Here is a 24,491-nt window from a genome sequence, read left to right as displayed (position 1 = left end):
TGATGTCCTTATATATTCTTCCTCTTCCCTCCCCTTTACAGTTTTATTTTTGCATCTAGATCTATTACTAAAAAAATACGCTTTTATTTTAGTAGTTTTTGGCTCTATAAAAAAGTACCATGCTGTATGTTATTTCTTTGGACTTAACTCTTTTGTATTCAATATTATAGATTAATACAAATTGGGAATTTCCTGCTGTTTTAAGGCACTTTGAGGTATAACTGTTATACCTTAAAATGCACTTACTTTAAGTTTACAGTTCAGTAACTTTGGGCATATTCATAACCCGTGATCAAAATAGTAAACATAATAGTCGCCTCAAAAAGTGGCATCATGTGCTATATCTTTCCTGATTTTCTGCCTACTTCTGTTCTGTCAATTTTTGAGAGAGGGATATGGACTCTTCTAATTGTTACTTTTGCCATTTCTTTTGACAGTTCAATCGGTTTTTGCTTCATGTAGTTCAAAGCTTTGTTATTAGGTTCATAAATGTTAATCATTGTTATGTCCACTTGATTAATTGACCCCTTTTTATTATCAAATGACCTTTATTTCTAATAATACTCTTTGCTACCTTGTGTAATATTAGCATAGCCATTCCAGCTTTCTTTCTTATGCAGTGTTAAGTAGTATATTCTTTTCTATCTTTTTACTGTAACCAAATATTTATATTTTTGCATGCATCCTTTTGTTAAACATTTTAAAGTTAATAGACATAAAGAAAATGTTTATTCTGGTGCCATTGGCTATGATATGACGCTGCCTACTCTCTTAAGCCCTTGTCACCCCAGGCTGTGAAAATCACTCAACTGGGAGGTCTGATGCTATGAACATTGTCTCTGATTTTGTATTGAAAGGGTGGTATTATTTGTGTTCAATGGTAATATTGTTACTAGAATATTATTGAAATGATTTCTAAGGATGAGGCTTGGTACTATGTATGTGAAACCTTAGAATTCTGCAAAGACATCTTTCATTATAATCCTTGGTTCAATACAACTAAACCATTCTCTGCTGTAGTATTGAGCTCAGACCTCTCCCCATCTTCACAGCATGATAAATTAATAAGCTTGTTGAACTCTGGGCTTTTCTTTGAGTCATCTGTTAAACCTCAGATTAGATCAGAAAGGAACATCAGAATCTGAAAAAGAAGTCTTTACCTCATTCATCATCTCCACCTACCGGAAAACTGATGGAGTATTTGTAATTGTCACTGAGTGGCAGGGGGACAGATGGTGGACTATCATTCTATCACAAGATGGCCTTTTCTCTTTTACATGGTGTCTGTTTCACAGTATTTCATTAGCTTCATTTTCTCATCCGTCACTTCAAACAATATAATACATAGATTGTAGTAGATAAAATCATAAGTGTATCCTACACCTGTAGAAAGGGACCTGGGAAGAGTTGAATCTTTTGTATTATTAAAATAGCCTATCAAGTTTTATACGTTGACACTGTTGAATGTGTTTAATTTTTCAAAATGGTGCTGCCACAAAGGGCATTTTTTTTAATTTTTTTAAAAAAGGCATTACATTTTAGATTTTCTTAAATTTACTGTTTGACTAAATTTAAAATTTTATTTAAATATAATGGGACTCTCAAACTGCTTTTTAAAGTATTTCTTCAGCACCTGCTTGTGTACTCTGCACTAGTCCAGGTGCCAGGGAAGCAGAGATAAATGTCACTTGAGCCTATCTCTTCATTTTGTGTTATCTCTGATAAATTTCATAGTTTCATGAATCTCTAAACACACTTATTTAAATATGAGTGAACTAATTCTTATATATGGTGCTTTCAGTTTTGAATAGTGTTTGGATGATAATGATAGACATTTTGGTATTGCTAGTGCCATCCAACAGGTCAGTAATTATAAATCAGCTTTCCTCTGAAATCTCTCTGGGGGATAACCTGCTGGGATGGCTTTATAGAAGAGTGTTATAAGCCAAAATAATAGTTTGCTATAGATTCTTTCGGAGAAGGCAATGGCAACCCACTCCTCAGTCTTATTCATAGTAAAACTCTGGCTCTTTAACATAAGCTGTTAGCATAAGCCCTTGGCACACTTCATATTGAATTAATGTTAATAAACTAAATGATGGGCTTCCCTGATGGCTCAGACGGTGAAGAATCTGCATACAATGCAGAAGACCCTTGTTCAGTCCTTAGGTCGAGAAGATCCCCTGGAGAAGGGAATGGCAATCCTCTCCAGTATTCTTGCCTGGAGAATCCCATGGACAGAGGAGTCTGGCTGGCTACGGTCCACAGGGTTGCAAAGAGTTGGACACAACTGAGTGACTGATGCTTTCACTTTCTCACTTTCAAACTAAATATTAATGAGCTAACCTATCATTTATTATTTTCAATATACTATGTCTGTGAGGGTGGTATTCAAGATATATGGTAAAGTGCTGTCTAAAAATGCCATGTTGTTTGTAGTTGAGTATGTTTTTATTCCTTCCCTTCTTTCAGCTGCTTCTCCTTTTCCTCCTGATTTTCCTTCTTCTTCTTCCCTTCCCAAATACCTTCATTTCCCCAGTCTGCCATCTCTTCTTCACCTCTCATTTTTCTTACCATCATTCTCTAAAGAAGCAAGAAACCAAGTTCCTACCCTCCAGGCCCCCACACTTGCCCAGTTTTTGTAGAAGACAGTGAGGAAATATTGTAAAATGCCTCGTATTTATCTTACTTGTTGTCCCAGGCAGGCTTAAAAGAGTGGAGTGCCTCATAATATTTTAAGAATTTAAAAGAAAACATTATTTGTTTCTGAAATTGATTAATATCATTGGATTTTAGATTACAAAGTTGAGAAAGTACAGGATGAGGTTGAGAGAAAAATGTTTTTCCAAACAAAATGTTGAAAACCCTTGCATTAATTTCTCATGTATTTAGATTTGTAACTTGGCATCCACCCTGCTCTTTTCTTAATTCCCATCCTGCTCTTGCAAGTAAACTTTTGGCTCCAGAGAAATATGCCTTTTGAGCATGACATTGGATTTCTATAAAGGAACAGCTTTGATTTTTAAGTTAAAATACATTTGTATTACTGTAATGAAACTGTGGTTCTTTTTATTCAGAGAAGACATATTTAAATCTTTTGATCTAGAAAGAGTAATATCCTTAAAAATTCTCAGTTCTATATTACAATATTTTTAAATAATGGGAAGCAAGTTGTTTTCTTCAATGTAGCATATTTTATGAAATGTGTTTATTGTGAGGTGTAACACTTGAGAGAGCTCTGAAAATTATAGTTTAATAAAATCCTATGTGTGTCATTTATATTTTCTTGCTCATCAACTATTTTTAGAACTTTGACATTGTTTCCCAAAGATCATGAACCTATCTATAGCTTAATTTTTTCCTGTCTCTTTTAAAAAATAAAGAACCTTCAGGAGGAGTCTGATAAAATATCAAGGTCATAAACTTCATTATGAATTATTTCGTTGAATATAGTAAATTATGTTAGAAAGGCCAGTGCTTTGGTCTAGTATGCCATAAAAGGTAATTAAAAGAATAAGAAGGATATAAACTTTGATGAGATCATCTGTATAGGTATTAGTTTCCTTATATACATTACTAATATTTCATATTACAGTAATGTTTAAATAAGAAGTCACAATTATGACTTTAAAACTAGATTTAAATGTGTGTGTGTGTGTGTGTGTGGAGTTAGCCATACTTAATTAGATTTTGGACTTGAGACATTGATTTATTTTATTTTATTATTTTTTTAAGTGGAGTGTAATTGCTTTACAGTGTTGTGTTTCTGCTGTACAACAAAGTGAATCAACTATACATATACGTTGATTTTTAGAATGTTAGAAAATGGGGGGCTTTAGAATTTTTTGTCTAATGCTTTTATTTTACTAGTGAGGAAACTGAGGCTCAGAGAAGGGACTTAGCCATGAGTTGTAGAATTCATCCTGGTATAGTTCTCTTGACTCACAGTTTAGTGCTGTTTCCACGGCACCAATTTGCTTTTCTGTTCCTAAGGAAAAACAGTGTCTCTTACTAATGAATATGTAGAATTAGCAGTGTCAAATAGAATGGCCAGTGAAGACTGATTTCTGACTTGTTAGTAGAGTAGTACTTGCACTGACCAGGATTCCATAAGGGTAGAAGTTGTGTTTTTTTTTAATTCTTACAAGAAAGAAGACTATACAGAGGCCTTCAGATGATTTTTGGTCCTGATAATTCATATTTTGGAAATGAGTCATAGACACATTTGAGACACACTGCATCCCAAAGTGTATACTTTGCTTTTCCTTGTGCCTGTGGTGTAGTAATTAGGATTGTGAGTAGACACCAAAAGATGAGTGTATTTTTACATAGTTATATCTGTTCTTTCTGAGGTACAAATGAGCCTGTAGAAACTGTAACCTTATACAAATCAATCCTCTTTAAATAACTTGCTTTTTCCTTACATTTCCTTATAATCATTAATTTTACAGTGATTAAAATATTAATATACGTCAATTGTGGAAAATTTAAGAAAAACTGAGGTTTGCCTACTGTTAATATGTTGATCTAATTTTCTTCTCTTTACCTGTGAATATCTTAAACACTTGCTTATATAGAAACTACCTTACAAGGATTAAAATTTGAATTTTTATTTACCATTACAAGTGCTTAAAACTAATCTAACCTTTCTAGTACCATATTAATGCATGTGCCATAATTTAGGTAATCCGTTCCCTACTGCTGATATTTTGTTGTAAATCTCACTGCAATGAATATATTTGTAGAGAAATATTGTTGTACCTTGATATTTCCTTATGGTAATTTTATGGAAGTAAGTTATTCAAAGTTTATTTTTTTACTGAGCATTTTATTAAATATTAAGTAGACTGGACTGTGAAACAGTTTGGTTGTTCATATTAGAATGGGGGCAGGAATATCAATCTCTTAAAAGCTCAATTTTCAGATGACCATAAGTATAGATAACTTTAAGCAAGCAATATTTCAGGTAAAAGGAGATGAAATTGCTGTATTTGTCTTGTCTTAGCCAGTTTCTTGGGATTTTAAGAAAGGATGTCAATAAGGATTATTTTTTTACAGGATATTGTCTCCTTCTGTCATTAAAATAGATGTCAAACTGGGAGTCCACTCTCTTCAGCAATTGAGTAGTGCACAAACATGTAAATTTCATTATGAGACTAGTTCTTGGACGCTTTAGAGATAAGAATATTGTGATTTCATTTACTACTATTGGCAAGCCAAACATATAATTTTAAAAGTAATTTGTGTAAATTATTTTTCCTTACAAGATTTTCTAAACTGATGGAGAATTTTCTAAACTGGTGAAGAATTTAAAACACTTATAATTATAGACAGAATAAGATGACAAACCTCCATGTACTCATCACTCAGCCCTAATACTGATAAACTCATGATGCATCCTGCCTTATTGAACTTTTCCAATCCCTTTGCACAAATACTATTTTGACATCAGCTCTAAATATCATCTCATAAGAGCTATTTTAAAATGATTTACTTTCTACTTACACATTTACTATAAATGAGAAAATTAAAAACGCATCAATCATCTAGTGACAGGTTTTAGTATTTTGCCTTATTTTCTTATAGTCATTTTATGTACACATGCATACACGTATAAAAATGCAAAGCTATAAACATAATTAATATAAATTTTAGTACATAATTGCATTAATTGGGAAAGACAAAAGATTAACCTGCTTTAATAGTGACAAAAATACAATGATTTTTTTTTAAACATAGATCTTTATTCCTCACAATGGAGTCCTGAGGTAAGCAGTTCTAAGTGGTCAGGGTGGCTTTATGCCATGTGGTTTTTTCAGTTATCCTCTGTTGCTATCATCCCCTAATATAGTTCTAATATTCAGGGCTATGTTAACAGGCCCTTTTGTGTTCCAGTTTGCAGAAGGGGAAGAAAGTGAATGGGTCTTCAAACATTAAACATGTATGCATAGTCCATTGGTGAGAATTCAGTCACATGGCTACCACTAGCTACCAGAAGATTGGGTGGGACTTCCCTGGTGGTCAGTGGTTAAGACCTTGCCTTCCAGTGCAGGGGGTGCAGGCTTGATCCCTGGTCAGGGAGCTAAGATCCCGCATGCCTCATGGCCAAAAAACCAAAACATAGAAACAGTGTTGTGACAAATTCAATAAAAGACTTTAAAAATGGTCCATATAAAAAAAAATCTTAAAACAAAGAAGAATTGGGAAATCTCGTCCCTAGCAGAAGAATTATGTGACTTGCTAAAGCTTTGTTACTGTGCAGTGTGTAGTAATTTCTCTATACTGTCTATTGGCTGCTCACAGGCAGGCAAATCCAGAGACGTGATCAAACTAGGCATTCAGCCCATTTGGAAAAACTGTATTTGGTGTGAGTTCTTTCATCAAGATGAGCATAATGTCTCATAGACTTTCTTTTTTGTGGTACTGACATAATAGCTTTTGATTTTAATGGATACCTAAATCCGTTAATTCATAAATATGGGGCTATTCAAATTCTACATTTCACTTTCACTTATTATTTGGAATACATTTATAAAGATATTCTTTCCCTCATCTACTATTTGATTACTGATTAGTAGGTTAAATTTTTTTATTTTTACCTGTTTCCAGTATAATGAGTTTCCTATTATCCTCCAAATGTGTCCACAATTAGTTATTTTAAAATATATATCATTATAAACTCTGGAATTATTGATGGCTTTCCCTCATTGAAAATTTTTCTTTTTTTTAAAGCTCAAATTATGCTATCTGTTGGTCAGTGGGAGCCTCTTAGAGTTTGCTCTCAAGTTCTTTTGACATAAGCCTGGTAGAATTTGTTAGTTACCTTGCTACTTGATATGGCAAGACGTTTAGTTTATAGTTAGCTGTTTCATTAAGATGTCTTGATTACTTTTACTGTGAAATGATATTTCAAGAGCATAAAATATATGTGATGTGTTTGTGAGTATGTTATACACAAGCATACACACACATGCATGCATGCGTGAATGTGTACTAAGTCACTTCAGTCATGTCTGACTCTTTGCGACCCCATGGACTGTAGCCTGTGAGGCTCCTCTGTCTGTGGGATTCTCCAGGCAAGAATATGGGTTGCCATGCTCTCCTCCAGATAAACATACATACATATGTGTATATAACATGCGGTTTGGAACCCAAGAAGAGAGAATGTGTCACTGCTTTCCACTTTGCCCCTTTTTGTTTGCCATGAAGTGATGGGACTGGATGCCATGATCATAGTTTTTGAATGTTGAGTTTTAAGCCGGCTTTTTCACTCTCTTCTTTCACCTTTATCAAGAGGCTTTTTAGTTCCTCTTCACTTTCTGCCATGAGGGGGGTATCATTTGTATATCTGAGGTTGTTGATATTTCTCCTAGCAATCTTAACTCCAGTTTGTGCTTCATCCAGTCCAACATTTCGCATGATGTACTCTGCATATAAGTTAAATAAACAGGGTGACAATATACAGCCTTAACATACTCCTTTCCCAATTTTGAACCAGTCCGTTGTTCTATGTCCAGTTCTAACTGTTGTTTCCTGACCTGCATACAGGTTTCTCAGGAGAAATGCTCGTAATCTCCTTTACTTCATCCGACATTATGTACACAGCAATCTTAGAATAACATTACTAATAATCCTACTGCCAATGTTAATTACTGAGAACAGGTTAAAATTCTTTTCATGTTTTCCCCATTCTCATCTTTTTTATTAGTAAGTCTATGAAAAAAGTCTGACATACAACCATTTTACAACTATATTTCCTTAGCTTTTAATCACTAGTTTAGTCTTAGTTCTGTAAGTATATATGAAATATTTACCACTAGTCCTCATGTCTCTGTCTTTATAGTCATGTTGATTTTCTGAGGCTTGTTCTATAGTAGATTCTTCAGGAAGGTCTTATGAAAATAATATTCCCTTTAGATTTTTTTAATGTTAATAACAATTTATCTGTGCTTTCTATACTTGAAAGCTGGTTTTACTGGGTATAAAATCCTCAGTTCACATTTCTTCCTTTGACAATTCTAAATAAATTTATAGTAGTCCCCTCCCAACCTTGGAGGATATATTCCAAGACCGCAGTCCAGTGGATGTCTGAAACCATGGATAGTACTGAATACTATATATACAGTTAATCCTTGAACAAGACATATTATCATTATGTGAGTCCACTTATACGTGGATTATTTTCAATAAATACAGTACTGCATGATTGTGGCTGGTTGCATCTGTGAACATGAAAGGCCAACTGTGAGATTATGTGTAGACTTTTGACTGTGTGGGGATCAGCGTCTCTAACTCCCATATTTTTTAAAGGTCAGCTGTATTGTCTTTTTCCTGTGTATAAATACCCATGATAAAGTGTAATTCATAAATTAGGCAAGTTAGAGAATATTGAAATTGCCAATGTCACTATTCTTATGCTTAGAAGTCATTTTTAAATAAAATAGGATTACTTGAACCTGAGCACTGCCATACTACAATCCACGTGATAACCTAGATGGGTACTATGTGACTAACGGGTGAGCAGCATATATACCGTGGAAACACTGGAAGGGGAAGGTTTACATCCAGGCCATGTAGTGGGGTAGTGTATGTTTTCATCACACTTCCCAGAACAGTACCCAATTTAAAACTTATGAGTTTATTTCTGGAATTTTCCATTTAATATTTTTAGACCATGGTTGACCACAGGTAATTAAAACCACAGAAAGTGAAACCAAGGATAAGAGGAAACTAGTATACTTCATTTTGTTCTGGCATAAAATATTGCTGTCAAAAGGCCTGATGATAATCTAACTTTTTTATAGATTTTATTTTTAGAAATTATAATATTATATGTTTTGCTATTAGCCACTCTGGGTCAGTATTTTCAGATATGTGGTGTACTCTTTCAACATTCAGTTATATTCTTTATTAGGAAAGTTTTCTTGAATTATATTATAGTTCTTAACATTTGATTTGTTCCCTTGTTTTGGTTTTCTTTTTCAAGTGCTCCTGTTTGCTGTATCTTTGTCTATCTTTTGTATTTCCACTTACTCTCAAATCATTTTTATTTCTTTTAAGTATTTTTCTCCCTTTTGTATTTTTAGTTGTCTGAGGAATTATTTGTTGTGTTTATTCACTCTTTTGTCTTCTAGTTTATCTTCATTTCTTAAATGATATATTTTCTTTTGCCATCTTCACTGAGTTTTGTAACTTAAATTCTGAATCTTTGAGATGGTGGTATGTGTTAGAACATTTTTTATATTTGTTTTAGCTTATTTTGAAATAGAAGGTTACATATTCATCTTTTCTGTGTATTTTTTTTTTTTGGGGGGGTGTTTTCATTGTTTGTAGTGTTGCTATTCTACTTATTTGTTTTTCTTTTAATAATTTTGTCATTTGGTCTTGATACCTTTGTCTTGCTTATTTTTAGTGGAATTTGTAATGAGTTACAATTCAGGGTACCTATTCTAACTTCTTAGACCTCCTTCTATTGTTTTTGTAAAAAATATAGTGACTTGCTTTCTAAAATTCCCTAGTTCTGTTACCTGTTCTGTTTGTATCCAGGCATTTCCTCCCTTTGTTTCTGTTATCCCTAGTTTGCTTAAATTCCTTCTTTAGCAGTTTTCTTTGTGGCTCAGCTTTGAGAGGTCATAGGGCTTGGCCTGGGCTTCCCAGGTGGCACTAGTGGTAAAGAACCCACCTGCCAATGCAGGAGACCTAAGAGATGCTGGTTCGATCCCTGGCTCGGGAAGATTCCCGGGAGGAGGGCATGGCCACCCACTCCAGTATTCTTGCCTGGAGAATCCTCATGGACAGAGGAGCCTGCTGACCTACAGTCCATGGGGTCACAAAGAGTTGGACACGACTGAGCGACTGAGCAGGGCTTAGCTCGGTCACAGACTTCTGACCTTCTTAATGCAGGCACCTTTTACTCACCTGCCATTTCAGTGGTCAAACCTCTCTCAGTTTTAGATGCTGTTCTCAGATTGGTCTGTTGAACTCTGCAGTGAAAAATGATTTCCTTTTTAGAGTTCTGTTCTCAGGTTCATTATTCAGTCTGACTGTTTTCCTCTGACTTCTCCTTCAGAGACGCTGAAACCCTGCTGACCTGTTGGGAGTTTGTCATCACCCACTCCTACTTGGAGGCTGTGGGGATACCTTGTCACTTACTTGTTGTAAATATTTTCTATGGGTTTTGATTTTGCTGTCCAGTTGCTCTTTCTGTTTTATATGGTGATTCAAAGAGAATCCATAACTTTATTACCACTGCCTTCATCTTCTCAGAATCCTCATTGTAAGTGTTTTAATGGCTAATACTTCACAAGCAGAAATGCATTATAATTTTCTAAACCACTTCTCAGTGTTGAAAACCTCCTTTGTGCATGTTCTCCCTCTTCAGAAACCATCTCAAAACCTTCCTGTGTAGTCTTCATGGTTTTAATGGAAAAATAACAATTAATTATCCTGTGTCACATCCAACAGTGCATCATCAAAAGGCAGTCTCTTTCTTACAGAAAGTGAAAACATAGTGCAACCCACTAGAGGCAAATCTATGAAACCTGGAAAATTAGAAAAGAGACATACTTTAAGTCACGTAAGACAAAATACAAACAAATGGTTAAGCATATTAATAAAAGTTTTTCAGCTAACAAATTGACCAATTTACAAAACGAAACAGAAATACTAGGTACTGGCAAACCACTTGTGGTGACTTACTCTCATTTTGGTTGTTTTGGAATACATATGAAAAGCCTTAAAAATGTGTGTAATCTGTAGCCCAGAAATTTCAGTTCTATGCTTTGATCATAAAGGAATAATTTAAATTGTTTTAATGCCTATTTATTTGGCCACATCAGATCTTAGTTGCGGCATATGGGTGCTCAGGAGTTGTGGCATGTGGGCTCCCCAGCTGCTGTGTGCCGGCTTAGCTGCCCGGCGGCATGTGGGATCTTTTCCCAGCCAGGGATCACACCCATGTTCCCTCCGTTGCAAGGTGGATTCTTAAGCAGTGGACCACCAAGGAAGTCCCTAGAAGTTTAGCTGTATTTGTTTCCCTAGTATTTATCATATTGAAAATAAAAATTCAAATGTTTAACAAAAAAGCATTTAGTAAAATTAAGTATACTGTAAATAATCAGTAGATTATGTTATAGAACATTATTTCATGGAATGAATATATTTGCAATATTAAATTTAAAAAACAGATTGTAAAATAGAATAAAAATGTCTGGATGATTACTCAATCATTTTTAGGTATTAAAATTATAGGAGATTTTTATTTCTTAATTTTATTTATATTTTTTATAATTAACATGGTTGTATTTTTTAAATTAATTAATTAATTTTAATTGGAGGCTGATTACTTTACAGTATTGTGGTGGTTTTTGCCATACATCCATATGAATCAGCCACGGGTGTACATATGTCCCCCCATCCTGAACTCCCCTCCCTCCTCCCTCCCCACCCCATCCCTCTGGGTTGTCCCCAAGTACCGGCTTTGAGCGCCCTGCTTCATATACATCAAACTTGCACAGGTCATCTGTTTTACATGTGATAATATGCATGTTTCAATGCTATGCCTCAAATCATCCCACCCTCACCTTCTCCCACATAGTCCAAAAGTCTCTTCTTTACATCTGTGTCTCTTTTGCTGTCTCTCATATAGGGTCAGCGTTACTGTCTTTCTAAATTCCATATATATGCGTTAATATACTGTATCGCCGTTTCTCTTTTAGACTTAATTCACTATTTTTTATGATTAACATGTTGATTTGTATTAGGAAAAAATTAAGTCAAACAGAAATAGAAATGTATTCTCATTTGGTTTTAGTTTGAGATTGTTTTAAAAAGTTAATGTTAATGAGAGTGCATGATGCATACTGTGAGTGTTATTGTAACGTCTTTTAAAAAGATGGCAGTTTTTGTTAGTTCCGGATGGAATCCAAATTTTTCTATGTGATGTCTGCATTTTAGACCGTTAATGGATTCTATTAGATATGTAAATACCACTTGTACGCAAATGAAAATAGTATAATTAAGCATTTTACAAAATTAAAAATGTCATTTAAAATACTCCTTTTCCTTAGTGCGGTGATAGAAATTAGATGTCAGAGACTTAGCCCACTTGAGCAGTGTTAGAGGGAGGGAATGTGGAGTGGGAAAAAAGCTTGGTCTTGCATGTGTGCATGCTAAGTTGCTTCAGTCATGTCTCACTCTTTGCGACGCTGTGAGCTGTAACCTGCCAGGCTCCCCTGTCTATAGGATTCTTCAGGCAAGAATACTGGAGTGCGTTGCCATGCCCTCCTCCAGGAGATCCTCCCAACCCAGGGATGAAACCCATGCCTCTTATGTCTCCTGCATTGGCAGGCGAGTTCCCAGCGCCACCTGGGAAGTCCTTTTGAACTTGAGTTTTATGATCATGAATATAATATTGAACCTTTGTTAAACATCTGTAAAATATAAACATTTTCCCACCTTTCTATAGGGTTGTGAAGACTTTAGCCCTTTGCTGATCACAGCAAGTATTTAATAAATGATAACTTGGATGGTGGTTTTACATGACTTGCTTTGTGTTATGTATCTTTATTATATATGTTAAGGGAGTTTTCTTTATTTACTTATGTGATTGCTTTCATTTGACTTGAGACCCAGGTTATTTTTTCAAGTTGCATGTATATGTATATTATATATACTTATCACTTAAGTAATTGCCTTTGTTTAGTGCCAAAGTATAAAGATGTTGTATACAACAGGCCTAATTTATCAGTGAAAATAATTACTTCCACTTTTGAGAATATTTTCCACCTTTGGTTGGGGTGATTTTGTTTTACTGTTTTGGTAAGTTTATGATTTGAAAAGTTTCTGCTTTTTGTTGAAGTATGGTTGATTTACAGTGTTATGTTAGTTTCAGTTGTTCAACACTGTGATTCAGTATTTTTATAGATTATATTCATTTAAAGTTATTGTAAAACACTGATTATATACCCTATCTTGTACATTGCAACCTTGATCTTATTTATTTAATAATTAGTAGTTTGTACCTGTTAATTCTCTTCCATTGTCTTGCTCCTCTCTTACCCCTCTTCCCAGTGATAACCACTAGTTTGTTCTCTGTGACTGTAAGTCTGTTTCTGTTTTATTATATCCATTTGTTTGCTTTATTTGGGGGATTCCATATAGAAGAGAAAATATACAGGATTTGGCTTTTTCCCTCCGACCTCACTAAGCATAGAAGTTTCATAATAAGCACAACTCTATGGCTCAACTCATTTTCTAACCATATCTCTAAAGTACTAGCCAAAAATATATACTCCATAATCATATTGTCTGGATTTAAATTAGGCTGTATCACTACTATCTACAAAACTGCTAATCATCATGATCTTGACTTTCTAACTTCAGGAAAGTTATTTGATTCTGTGTCTGTTTCCTAATAGTTAAAATGAAAGTAATAACAATATATACCTTTTAGTGTAGTTCAAAGGACTAAATCAATGATCATATGTAAGAGACTTACCTCAGTGTACATTGTATAGTAAGCCCTCAGAATACTACTTTTGCCCTTTTTTATCAAGATATAATTGACATAGAACATTTGTGTTAGTCTTAGGTATGCAACAATGTTTTATATATCTGTATATAGTGAAATGATTACCATAGTTTAGTTACAGTCTATGACCACTCAGAGTTACAATTTTTTTCTTGTAATGAGAATTTTAAGATCTACTCTCTTAGCAACTTTAAAATATACAATACAGTATTGTTAACTACGGAGAAGGCAATGGCAACCCACCCCAGTACTCTTGCCTAGAAAATGGACGGAGGAAATGAAAATGCTTCTCCTGCCATGGACGGAGGAGCCTGGTAGGCTGCAGTCCATGGGGTCGCTAAGAGTCAGACACAACTGAGCGACTTCACTTTCACTTTACACTTTCATGCATTGAAGGAAGACATGGCAACCCACTCCAGCGTTCTTGCCTGGACAATCCCAGGGACGGTGGGGCCTGGTGGGCTGCCGTCTATGGGGTCGCACAGAGTTGGACACGACTGAAGCAACTTAGCAGCAGCATTGTTAACTATACTCACTATGTTGTACATTACAATCTGAAGATTTACTTAATCTTATAACTGAAAGTTTGTATGTTTTGACTTCATTCATTTGACCACAGATATTGTATTACATCTTGTTATCTTCATTTCATCATTCATTTAACCTATACTTATTGAGTGCCTACTGTATGCCAGGCACAGTACCAGATACCGAACCATCACTGAACAAAACAAAGTCAGTGCCCTCATGAAACTTATGTTCTAGTGCAGGAAATTACAAATGAATATTGATATCAGGAACTGATGATAAACAAGTCCTATGAAGAAAAAGAAGAAGATGGCAAATAATGGTGTTATGTAAGGTTGAATGTTCATTTTAGCTGAGACCATGCAAGTACGTGGAGAAGAATATTCTTGGCTAAGGTAACAAGAGTCTTGAGGCAGTACCATTCCTGAGGGATGTGAAGAACAACAGCATCCTGAATTCCACTCCTATATCAGACTGTCTCCTGAAACTCTCCACTTGTGTTTCCACCATAAGCATTTCCAAAATAACATTCTACAACAAAACTCTTATGCTCCTTGTATACATAAAATTTGCTGTTAGAGTGTTCAGTAACTGCACAACTGCTCAATCTAATCTATAAGTAAACCCTATCAGTTCTACTGTTTAATATGCCCACTCCATCCACAGTGGAGTGAACAACAGAGAGAGTAATGTCAGATGAGGTCAGAGAAGTTGATGATGTGGGGTTTAGTAGACTGTGATAAGGACTTTGGATTTTACCCTGAAGGTGATGAGAATGCAAGATTTTGATAAGAGGAATGATATGATGTAATTTATATTTTTTAAAATTGCTGATTTTGTAAATAAAAGATTTTGAGACCATAGAAGCTGGAAGAATATTTAAGAAGCTATTTCATAATGCAAATGAAAGCTATGAGGAAGCCTTAGATTAAGTGATGGTGGTGGGGAGAAGTGATTGGATTGAGATTAATATGGGTATATTTGAAAGTAGAGCTGATAGGATTTACTAATGTATTAGATGTGAGCAGTTATGCAAATAGTGGCACCACTTACTAAACACCATAAGGTCAATTTTTAATGTATGTTAGCAGCATAAGAGCTATGTTGTAGAGTATTATTTTGGAAATGCTTATATTGGAAATACTCCACTTAAGTGGAGATTTTCAGTAGATAGTTTGATAAGAATAGAGTTCAGGGGAGAAGTCCGGATTAGAGATAAAAATTTGGGAATTGCCTCTGTGAATGATATTTCAAGTCACTGTACTTGATAAATAAGTTTGAATAGAGAAGAAGGAAGTTATGAATATAAGTCTGAGATGTTTAATATTTATCCGTCAAGAAGAGGAAAGGATCCAGCAAAGAAGACTTAGAAGGTACAGCTGGAGTTAGGAGGAGAGTGTGTTATCTAGAAACCTAGTGAAGAAAGTGTGTCAGGGAGGAAGAAGTGATCTACAGTTCTAATGATGTTGGAAATTTAAGGAGAGGGTCTAAAGTAATTTCTAGGAGGGAGAATGTAGACAAAGTAGACTAAGGCTGCTCGATGGCCTGGCAGTTCTAGAGCCCATTTGAGGTGTAAGGTCATAAATTTAAACTGAGATCTTGTCACCATGGTTTTTATAGCCATATTAATCTGCTCAGTTATGAGTACAAAGTAGAGAAAGAGTTAGATTTAGGGTTGAGATTTTTCCATGCAGGTATGAAAGAAGAATAGAGGGACAGGGGAGTTGTGTACATGCAGGAGAGTAATAATAATGAGGTGCCATAAAATCCAAGATGGCTAAGGAGGGAAGTGGGGCCAAACTCTGTGTACTTCAGCCAGACCAAATTTCTGCTGCCACTAGCCACATTCTGCTTTCTCACCTCTGCCTGTTTTCTGGGATGCCCTACTCCTTTCTCCTTCCTGCCACCTTTCGCAACTACCAGCCCAAACAAACACACACATACCCAATATCCATATGTTCAAATTCAATCCATCCTTCAAGGGATAGCAGACATGGTGCTTCCTTCTTAAAATCTTTCCTCATCAGCCCAAGTGATCTTGTTTCCCTTTTGAGCTCCTGTAGTACCAAGCTGGGTTTTATAGATTAGAGTATGGTATTTTACCTCTCCTACTGCAGTGTGGGGTTACAGGGCACTTGAGTATGTCCCTGTATCCTTAGCATTTAGCTCAGTTGATGTGCAGCAAAGTTTGACAGGTCCATGAAAGTCTCAAGTAAAATGATTTCTTCAGTGTTTACCAAAGCAATTTTTGAAGCCAGTATTTCATAGAGGTTACTTTTACTTTCATCTGTGTATTCTTTTCTATTCACTGTAGTCTGTAGCAGTGCCATGTTGTTTTTAATTATTATTTCATTTATTTATCTTGCAGGAGCACCTTTCCTTAAAGAAATATGTTATTGACATTGTGGTTGAAAGTACAGCTCCACCAGAGCCTTCGAAAGATGGAGAAGAGCGGCAGAAAAATAAGAAGAAAGCCAAAAAGATAAAAGCACGGATGAATTTCAGGTACCATGAAAAGAAAAAAGTGAAATTGTTAGTCTCTCAGTCATGTCTGACTCTTTGTGACCCTGTGGACTGTAGCTCACCAGACTCCTCTGTCCATGGAATTCTCCAGGCAAGAATACTGGAGTGGGTAGCCATTTCCATCTCTAGAGGGTCTTCCTGATCTAGGGATCAAACCCAAGTGTCGTGCATTGCCAGTGGATTCTTTACTGACCAAGCCACCAGGGAAGCCCTCAGGAACTATAAATGTGCTTAAAAACAAAGAAAAAGTTTTAGTGGTGTATCATTTTTAATGTAAATCCAAGGAAGACTCTCTGCCCCTCTCCAAAAGTTTAAACTTGTTTGCTTCAAGAAAGCCTTGAAAATAATACTGATGAGCCTAATTTATAGCCACTTTCTTTGATTGAGAAAGAAAACTGAATATCGATCTAAAGCCCTTGCTTTCACCTGTTAAGAGCTCTTCTTATAATTGGATGCCAAAGCCCTGCCAAACTTGTGCCTCCTTCAGCATACAATAGTATGTTTAAGTATGTGTAAACCAAGCCTATTTTTCTTTCCAACTATTGATTTTTAAATGAAGTATCAAAGAAAATCAATAGCAATCAACAAATAGAAGTCTGCTGGCTGTAGTGTCAAATCCCATGACTAGGTTTAATCAATTTGGTTGCCTGTCACAACAAGAGAAAGTTCAAGAAATATCTTGAAATGGAAAGTGAGTTGTCAGACCTGTAGTTTATCATCAGCCTCCAAAGTGACATCTGAGGATCAGACAGCTGTGTAGTACATCATTACCTCACAAGCTCTGAGCATCATCTGATGACTAATGAGTCTTGTTCCAGGACACAAATGTAGTTCCTCCTTAGAAAATAATTCTTTGCTATTTGAAGAAAGGTTGTCTGAATATATTGTTGCACCTTTATTCCTAAATGGTTAGAAAAAGAGAAGCTTGACGTATGGAATTATAGAAATACAGGTCTAGAATAATGGTGAACAGGTATTATCTCTCTATAGTTTCCAATTTCAGATTGTAATTAAAAGAAGATGTCCATTTCATCTTACATAATCAGTGGAAACTTGAGAGTACTCATTCAAGCAAAGAATAGAAAAGGCTTTTTTGGTTGTTTTTTTTTTTTTTTGTAGTTCCTTGAAGTTTCTAAGAATAGTTTTAGAGTATATACTTTAGGGTATTACTGGCCTTCGTTTCTAGTTTATGCTGAGAACTTGCTGACCTCCAGAAATGGTATTGAGTCCATTCTCTGGACCTTTCTCTTATTCCTCTATGTACACATTCCTTTGGTTAGTTCACCAGGTGTTTGTATTCTCCACCTGTTGATGACTACTGGTTTTATATCTCTTCAGTTGTACTCAAATTTAGTGTATCCAAAACAAGTTCCTGCTTTCTTCTCTGCATCTGCCCCTCCAAACCTCTCCTTCTAGTTTTCTCTGTATTAATAACCAGGTAAGTCTATTCTAGTTGTGTATGCCAGAACCCTTGAAATTGTCCTTGACCTTTTTCTTTCTCCCACGTCTCATCCAGCCTAACTGCAAATCATGTTAGCTTTGCTGTAAAGTACATTCAGAGACTCTTTCTCTAGCATCACTACCTCCCCCCTCAATCAAGCCTCCGTCATATCTCACCTGGATTATTGCAGTACTTCCCTGACTAGTCTCTTTGTTTCTATCCTTGGCTTCTCACAGTCTATTCTAAACATGCTGACCAAAGTGAACCTGTTAACATGTCAGATCATGTCACTTCTCTTCTCAAAGCCTCAGGGCTTTTACACTCCAGTTTTCCTCTTTCTGGACAGCTCTCCCACATATATCCGTAGAGCTTAGCACTGTTACCTCCTTCAGGTCTTTGCTGAAATGTTAACCTTTTCAGTGAGGCTGTCCTTCGGGCTCTGATATATATATATATATATACTATATATATATATATATAGTAATGCTAGGTTATTAAAGGAAATCTTTAAATTATAGGAAAAATCCTATAATTCTGATGCTGCTAATTTTTTGGCATATACGTATCCTTCTATGCTTACATACCTATATCAATAATTTTTTTTATTGCAGTATGATTTATGTAAGTGAATGTAGAGATCGCTAATACACAGTTTGTTGAGTTTTGTCAAACCTGCATACTCACGTATCATGTGTAAGAGCCTTTGATTGTTTCATAGTGTCTTTATGTCTCTTTCCAGTCAGGCTTTCACCACCCTTGGCTCTTGGTAACCACTGACCTGCTTTCTATCCTCATAGGGTAGTTTTTCCTATTCTAGAAATACATACAAACGAAGCCTTTGTGGCTGACTTCTCTTACCAAGTACAGTTGATCCTTGAACAGTGAGAGTGTTAGGAGCACTGACTGTCCATTCAGTCAAAAAATCCACACGTAACTGACAGTTGGTGCTCCATTTCTGCAGTTCCTCTGTTGGTTAAACCTCCACGGGTTTGGCCAGCTGGGGACTGTGTAGTACTGTGGTGTTTACTATTGAAAGCAATCCAAGTATAAGTAGACCCATGTAGTTCAATGCCATGTTGTTCAAGGGTCAGCTGTATACCATTTTTGAGATATATCTGTGTTTTGACTTGTGTGTAGTTATTTTTTTTTTTTTCATTTCATTTCATACCATTGTGTGCATATTCCATAAATTTTTATCTGTTCATCTGTTAATAGACATTTGGGTTTTCACTTATTTGGCATTTGTAAATTAACCTATCAAGTCTTTAGGTGTATTTACATTCTCCTTTCTCTTGGATAAATACTTAAAACTGAAATTCCACATTTTTTTCACAGTGGTGGTACTATTTTACACTTCCATCAGCAACCTGGGGGAGTCCCAGTAGCTCAACATTTGTCAATACTTGGTATTTTTAATTTTTAAAATTTTAATCTTAATTCCAGTTTTAGCATAGTTGTGTCTCGTGATTCTAATTTGCACTTCCTTAGTGATTAATAATATGTATTGAGTATCTTTCCATGTAATTTTTCACCACTCATATCTTCTCTTATGACGTGTCTTTGAAGGTTTTTGCCCATTTTAAAAGTTGAGTTGTTTGTCATTTTATCTTTGAGTTGTTTATATATTCTAGCTACATGTTCTTTGCCAGTTATGTGTTATGTGAATTTTTTTCTGAATCTGGAGCTTGGCTATACATTTTGTTAGCAATAGCTGTTGATAAGCAAATGTATTTTTAATCGTGATGATATCTATTTTATCAATGTGTTCTTTTTAGGTCTTATGCTTTCTGGGTTCTAAGAGATTTTTGTCTGACCAAAGGTTAAAAAGCCTTCATTTTTTTTTTTTTCTAGAAGCCTTGTAATTTTAGTTTTGGCATTTAGATTTATGATCCGGCTCAAACAAATTAGTGGGTATAATATGAAGAATAGGTCCAGGTGTATTTTTCTGTATAGCCAGCCAGTTATCCCAACACTATCCACAGAAAAGATTTCCATTCCGATTACGATGTTTTAATACTTTGGTTAAAAAAAGAGAATCTCCCCTATGTGAGTAAGTCTGTTTCTGGACTCTCCTCTTCTACCCTGCTTTTCTATTTTGACACCTAATAAAAAATATAAATCACCCCATGAAGTCTGAATCTGCTTCTGGTCTGCTCTCTTCCATTATTTTGTTCCTTTTCACACTGTCTTGATTACAGTAGCTTTGTAGTAGGTCTTAAGATAAAGCAATAGACGTCTTCAACTTTGTTTTCTTTTTGAAGTTTTGTTTTTCCAATGTCTTACATTTTCACAAAAATATTAAGACCAGTTTATACTATCTAAAATTAAAAAGTCTCTTGGGATTTTGATTGGCATTGCACTGATCTGTAGATAAGCTTAGGAAGAAAGGATATCCTGATAATTTTGAATCTTCCAATTCATGATGAGATATGTATCTGCATTTGTTTAGAGCTTATGTAATTTTTCTAGTAGTTTTTTGTAATTTTCAGTTTAAATGCTTTACAAATACTTCATTAAATTTATCCCTAATATTTTAAGTTTTTGTTTCTATTGAAAATTATATTTGTAATATTTTTTGTTGTGAACATATAGACAGAATTACTATTTGTATATTCACTAGCTATTGGGACCTTTCCAAATAGACTTATGAGCTCTAATAGTTTTATAAATTTATAAGATTTCTTTATGTACGTAAACATATCAGAATAAAGTCAATTTTATTTGTTTTTTTCTACTTAGTATACTGTTTATTTTTTTCTATTGTCTATTGCACTGTGTTGCACCTTCTACAAAATACGAAACAGAAGCTTTGGTGCTGATCTTAGGGAGAAAGCAGTAGAGTTTTCACTATTACGTTATATTAGCTATAACATCATACCTTACAGTTTCTGTAGATGTCATTTCTCAGATGGAGGGAACTTTATTCTATTCTTAACTTCCTGAGTGCTTTTTTCTTAGATTGATATACCATATTCTCACATGCCTTTTCTACATCTATTAAAATGCACTCTTTCATTTTTATCAGTTTGGTGCATTATGTTGACTTGTTATGGCAGCTTTAGTGAGATATAATTTGCATCCTATTCCCATGTAGGGTATATAACTCTGTACTGACTTTTGAGTGTTAAGTCAACCTTATACCCTTTTAATAAGCCCCATTTTCTCATTATATATAATTTTTTTGTATATTGTTGGATTAAGTTTGATAACTGTTTGTAAAAGATTGGTACATTTATGCTCGTGATGTATGTCGATCTGTAGTTACAATATCTTTGTGTTTTGTAATCAAGAGAATGTTGGCTTGCTTAAGTGGGTTGAAAACTATTTGTGTCTGCAGGAGTTTCTATAGGATTAGAATTAGTTTTTTATTTAAATTATGTATATAATCAGTGAAGTCATACTTTGTATTTCTTCTTCAGTTTTGGTATTTTGTATCTTTCAAGTAGTTTGTCCACTTCATAGCAGTTGTTAAATTTATTAACACAAAGTTGCATACATTATTCCATTATACTTCTGATTTCTAGTCCTGCACATAGGAAGCTTGGAAATCACCACTCACTCCATCCTAACAACAGGTAAAAATGTGAAAAAAGTGAAAAATCAGCAGCTCTTCTTAGATGCATAAGATACATGAAGTAACAGTGTAGGATGCAGCCTTCCAAATTGGACAGACAGATAAGCAAATAGAGAAAATCACAACGTAACAAGAGCAGAAACCTCTGTGGAAATCAGTACTGGGGTAGGAAAACCTGAGCTATAATTGATGACTCTCCAGATGTTCAAGGTGGACAAATATGGGAGTCAGAACTACATGAGATCCCCACACTTCTGTTTACTTCACTTCTAAGAGCTTGATCAGGTTCTCAAAGTGAGTATCACAGCAAAATGCTTTTGCTTCCAGCAGGGAATAAGGAGCTGTTTTGAAATATGCCAGGGCATTTTGTTCTTCTTAAAAATGTCTGCCTTCCCACCACCACCCTGTTACCAATATGAGACCAGAATACAATAATAGGCCAATACCACTGATGAACATAGACGCAAAAATCCTCAACAAAATTCTATCAAGCTGAATCCAACAATACATTAAAAGGAGATCAAGTGGGTTTAATCGCACGGATTTAAGGATTTTTTAGCATCCCTAAATCAATCAGTGTGATACAACATATTAACAAATTCAAGAGTAGAAACCATTATGATCATCTCAGTAGATGCAGAAAAAGCTTTTGCTAAAATCCAGCATCCATTTATGATAAAAAAAAATGCTCTTCACAAAGTGGGCATAGAGGAAACCTACCTCAACATAATAAAGGCCACATATGACAAACCCATAACTAACATCATACTCAGTGGTGTAAATCTAAAAGCATTTCCTCTAATATCAGGAACAAGACAAGGGTGTCCATTCTTGCCATGTTTATTCAGCATAGTTTTGGAAGTCCTAGCTATAGCAGTCAGAGAAGAAAAAGGAATCCAAACTGGAAAAGAAGTAAAACTGTCAATGTTTGCAGATGACATCATAGTATACATAGAGAAAGATGGTACCAGGAAACTACTAGAGTCCATCAGTGAATCTGATAAAGTTGCAGCATACACAGTTAATATACAGAAATCTATTGCTTTTCCATCCACTGACAATGAAAAATCAGAAAGAGAAATTAAAGAAACAATCCCATTTATCATTGCATCAAAAATAGTACCTTGGAATAAATCTGCCTAAGGAGGCAAATGACCTATACTGTGAAAAGCATAAGGCACTGATGAAAGAAATCAAAGATGACACAAGAAGATGCAAAGATATACCATGTTCTTGGATTGGAAGAGTCAGTATTGTCAAAATGACTGTGCTTCCCAAGGCAATCTGCAAATTCAGTGCAGTTCTTAATCAAATTACCAGTAACATTGTTCACAGAACTAGAATCAAAAATTTTAAAATTTGCATTTTGATACAAAAGACCCTGAATAGATAAAGCAATCTTGGAAAATGAAAAATCAGGCTCCTTCAGACAATACTACATAGCTACAGTAATCAAGACAGTATGGTACTGGCACAAAAACAAAAATAAGGTCAATGATGCAGGAAGGAAAAGTCCAGAGACAATCTCATGCACCTGTGGTCACCTAATCTATGACAAATGAGGCAAGAATATACAGTGGAGAAAAGACAGCCTCTTCAATAAATGTTTCTTGGAAAGCTAAACAACTATATGTAAAAGAATGAAATTAAAATATTCCCTAACACTATACACAAAATTAAATTCAAAATGGATAAAAGACCTAAATGTAGGACCTGACACTATAAAACTCTTAGAGAAAAACATAGGAAAAACACTTTTTGACGTAAATGGGACCTGCTGCTGCTACTGCTAAGTCGCTTCAGTCGTGTCTGACTCTGTGCGACCCCATAGACGGCAGCCCACCAGGCTCCCCCGTCCCTGGGATTCTCCAGGCAAGAATACTGGAGTGGGTTGCCATTTCCTTCTCCAGTGCATGAAAGTGAAAAGTGAAATTGAAGTCGCTCAGTCATGTCCGACTTCTTAGCGACCCCATGGACTGCGGCCCACCAGGGTCCTCCGTCCATGGGATTTTCCAGGCAAGAGTACTGGAGTGGGGTGCCAATGGGACCTACTTAAACTTAAAAGCTTTTGCACAGCAAAGGAAAGCATAAGCAAGAGGAAAAGGGAGAAAATATTTGCACCAGGCTGCTCTGTCCCTGGGATTCTCTGGGCAAGAATATTGGAGTGGGGTGTCATTTCCTCCTCCAATGTATGCATGCGTGCTAAGTCACTTCAGTCATGTCTGACTCTATGGACAGCAGCCCACCAGGCTCCTCTGTCCACAGGATTCAGGATTCTGGAGAATACTGGAGTGAGTTGCCATTTCCTTCTCCTGAACAGTAATGTAGTTTCCTTAAAAAAGCTAAAAATAGAACTACCATATGACCCACTACCAATCCCACTGCTGGACATATAACTGAGAAAGCCATAATTGAAAAAGACGCATGTACCCCAGGGTTCACTGAAGCATTGTTTACGATAACCAGGATACGGAAACAACCTAAATTTCCATTGACAGATGAATGGATAAAGAAGATGTGATACATATATATAATGGAATTTTAATCAACCGTAAAAAAGAATGAAATTGGGACATTTGTAGAGATGTGGATGGACCTAGAATATATCATACAAAGTGAAATAAGTTAAAGGAAAACAAATATCATATAGTAACACATGTATGTGGAGTCTAGAGAAATGGTGCTGATGAACCTATTTGCAGGGCAGAATAGAAATGCAGATGTGGAGAAGAACATGTGAACACAGTGGGGGAGGGGGAGAGTGGGATGAACCGAGAGATTAAGTTTGACATAAATGCACCACCATGTGTAAAATGGATAGGTAGTGAGAACGTGATGTGTAGAACACCACAGCTTGGTGTTCTGTGATGACTTGGTTGGTGGAATGTGAGGGA

The 24,491-nt window shown here is 35.5% G+C and overlaps 1 protein-coding gene across 5 annotated transcripts in view; it reads left to right on the top strand.

Annotated features, from left to right (window-relative positions):
• The window catches only part of SCAPER (S-phase cyclin A associated protein in the ER), a 423,555-nt gene that overhangs the window by 160,719 nt on the left and 238,345 nt on the right, over positions 1 to 24,491 (top strand). For all 5 annotated transcript variants that reach the window (XM_061394725.1, XM_061394723.1, XM_061394726.1 and 2 more), the window contains exon 21: positions 16,428 to 16,564. In XM_061394725.1, the coding sequence (XP_061250709.1) occupies positions 16,428 to 16,564 (137 nt within the window). The remainder of the gene's footprint in view (positions 1 to 16,427; positions 16,565 to 24,491) is intronic.

The sequence above is a fragment of the Bos javanicus genome, chromosome 21, assembly GCF_032452875.1.
Source record: "Bos javanicus breed banteng chromosome 21, ARS-OSU_banteng_1.0, whole genome shotgun sequence".
NCBI classification, from domain to species: Eukaryota; Metazoa; Chordata; class Mammalia; order Artiodactyla; family Bovidae; genus Bos; species Bos javanicus.
Note: the sequence above shows the minus strand (reverse complement) of the source record. Positions and strands in the feature narration are given on the sequence as shown.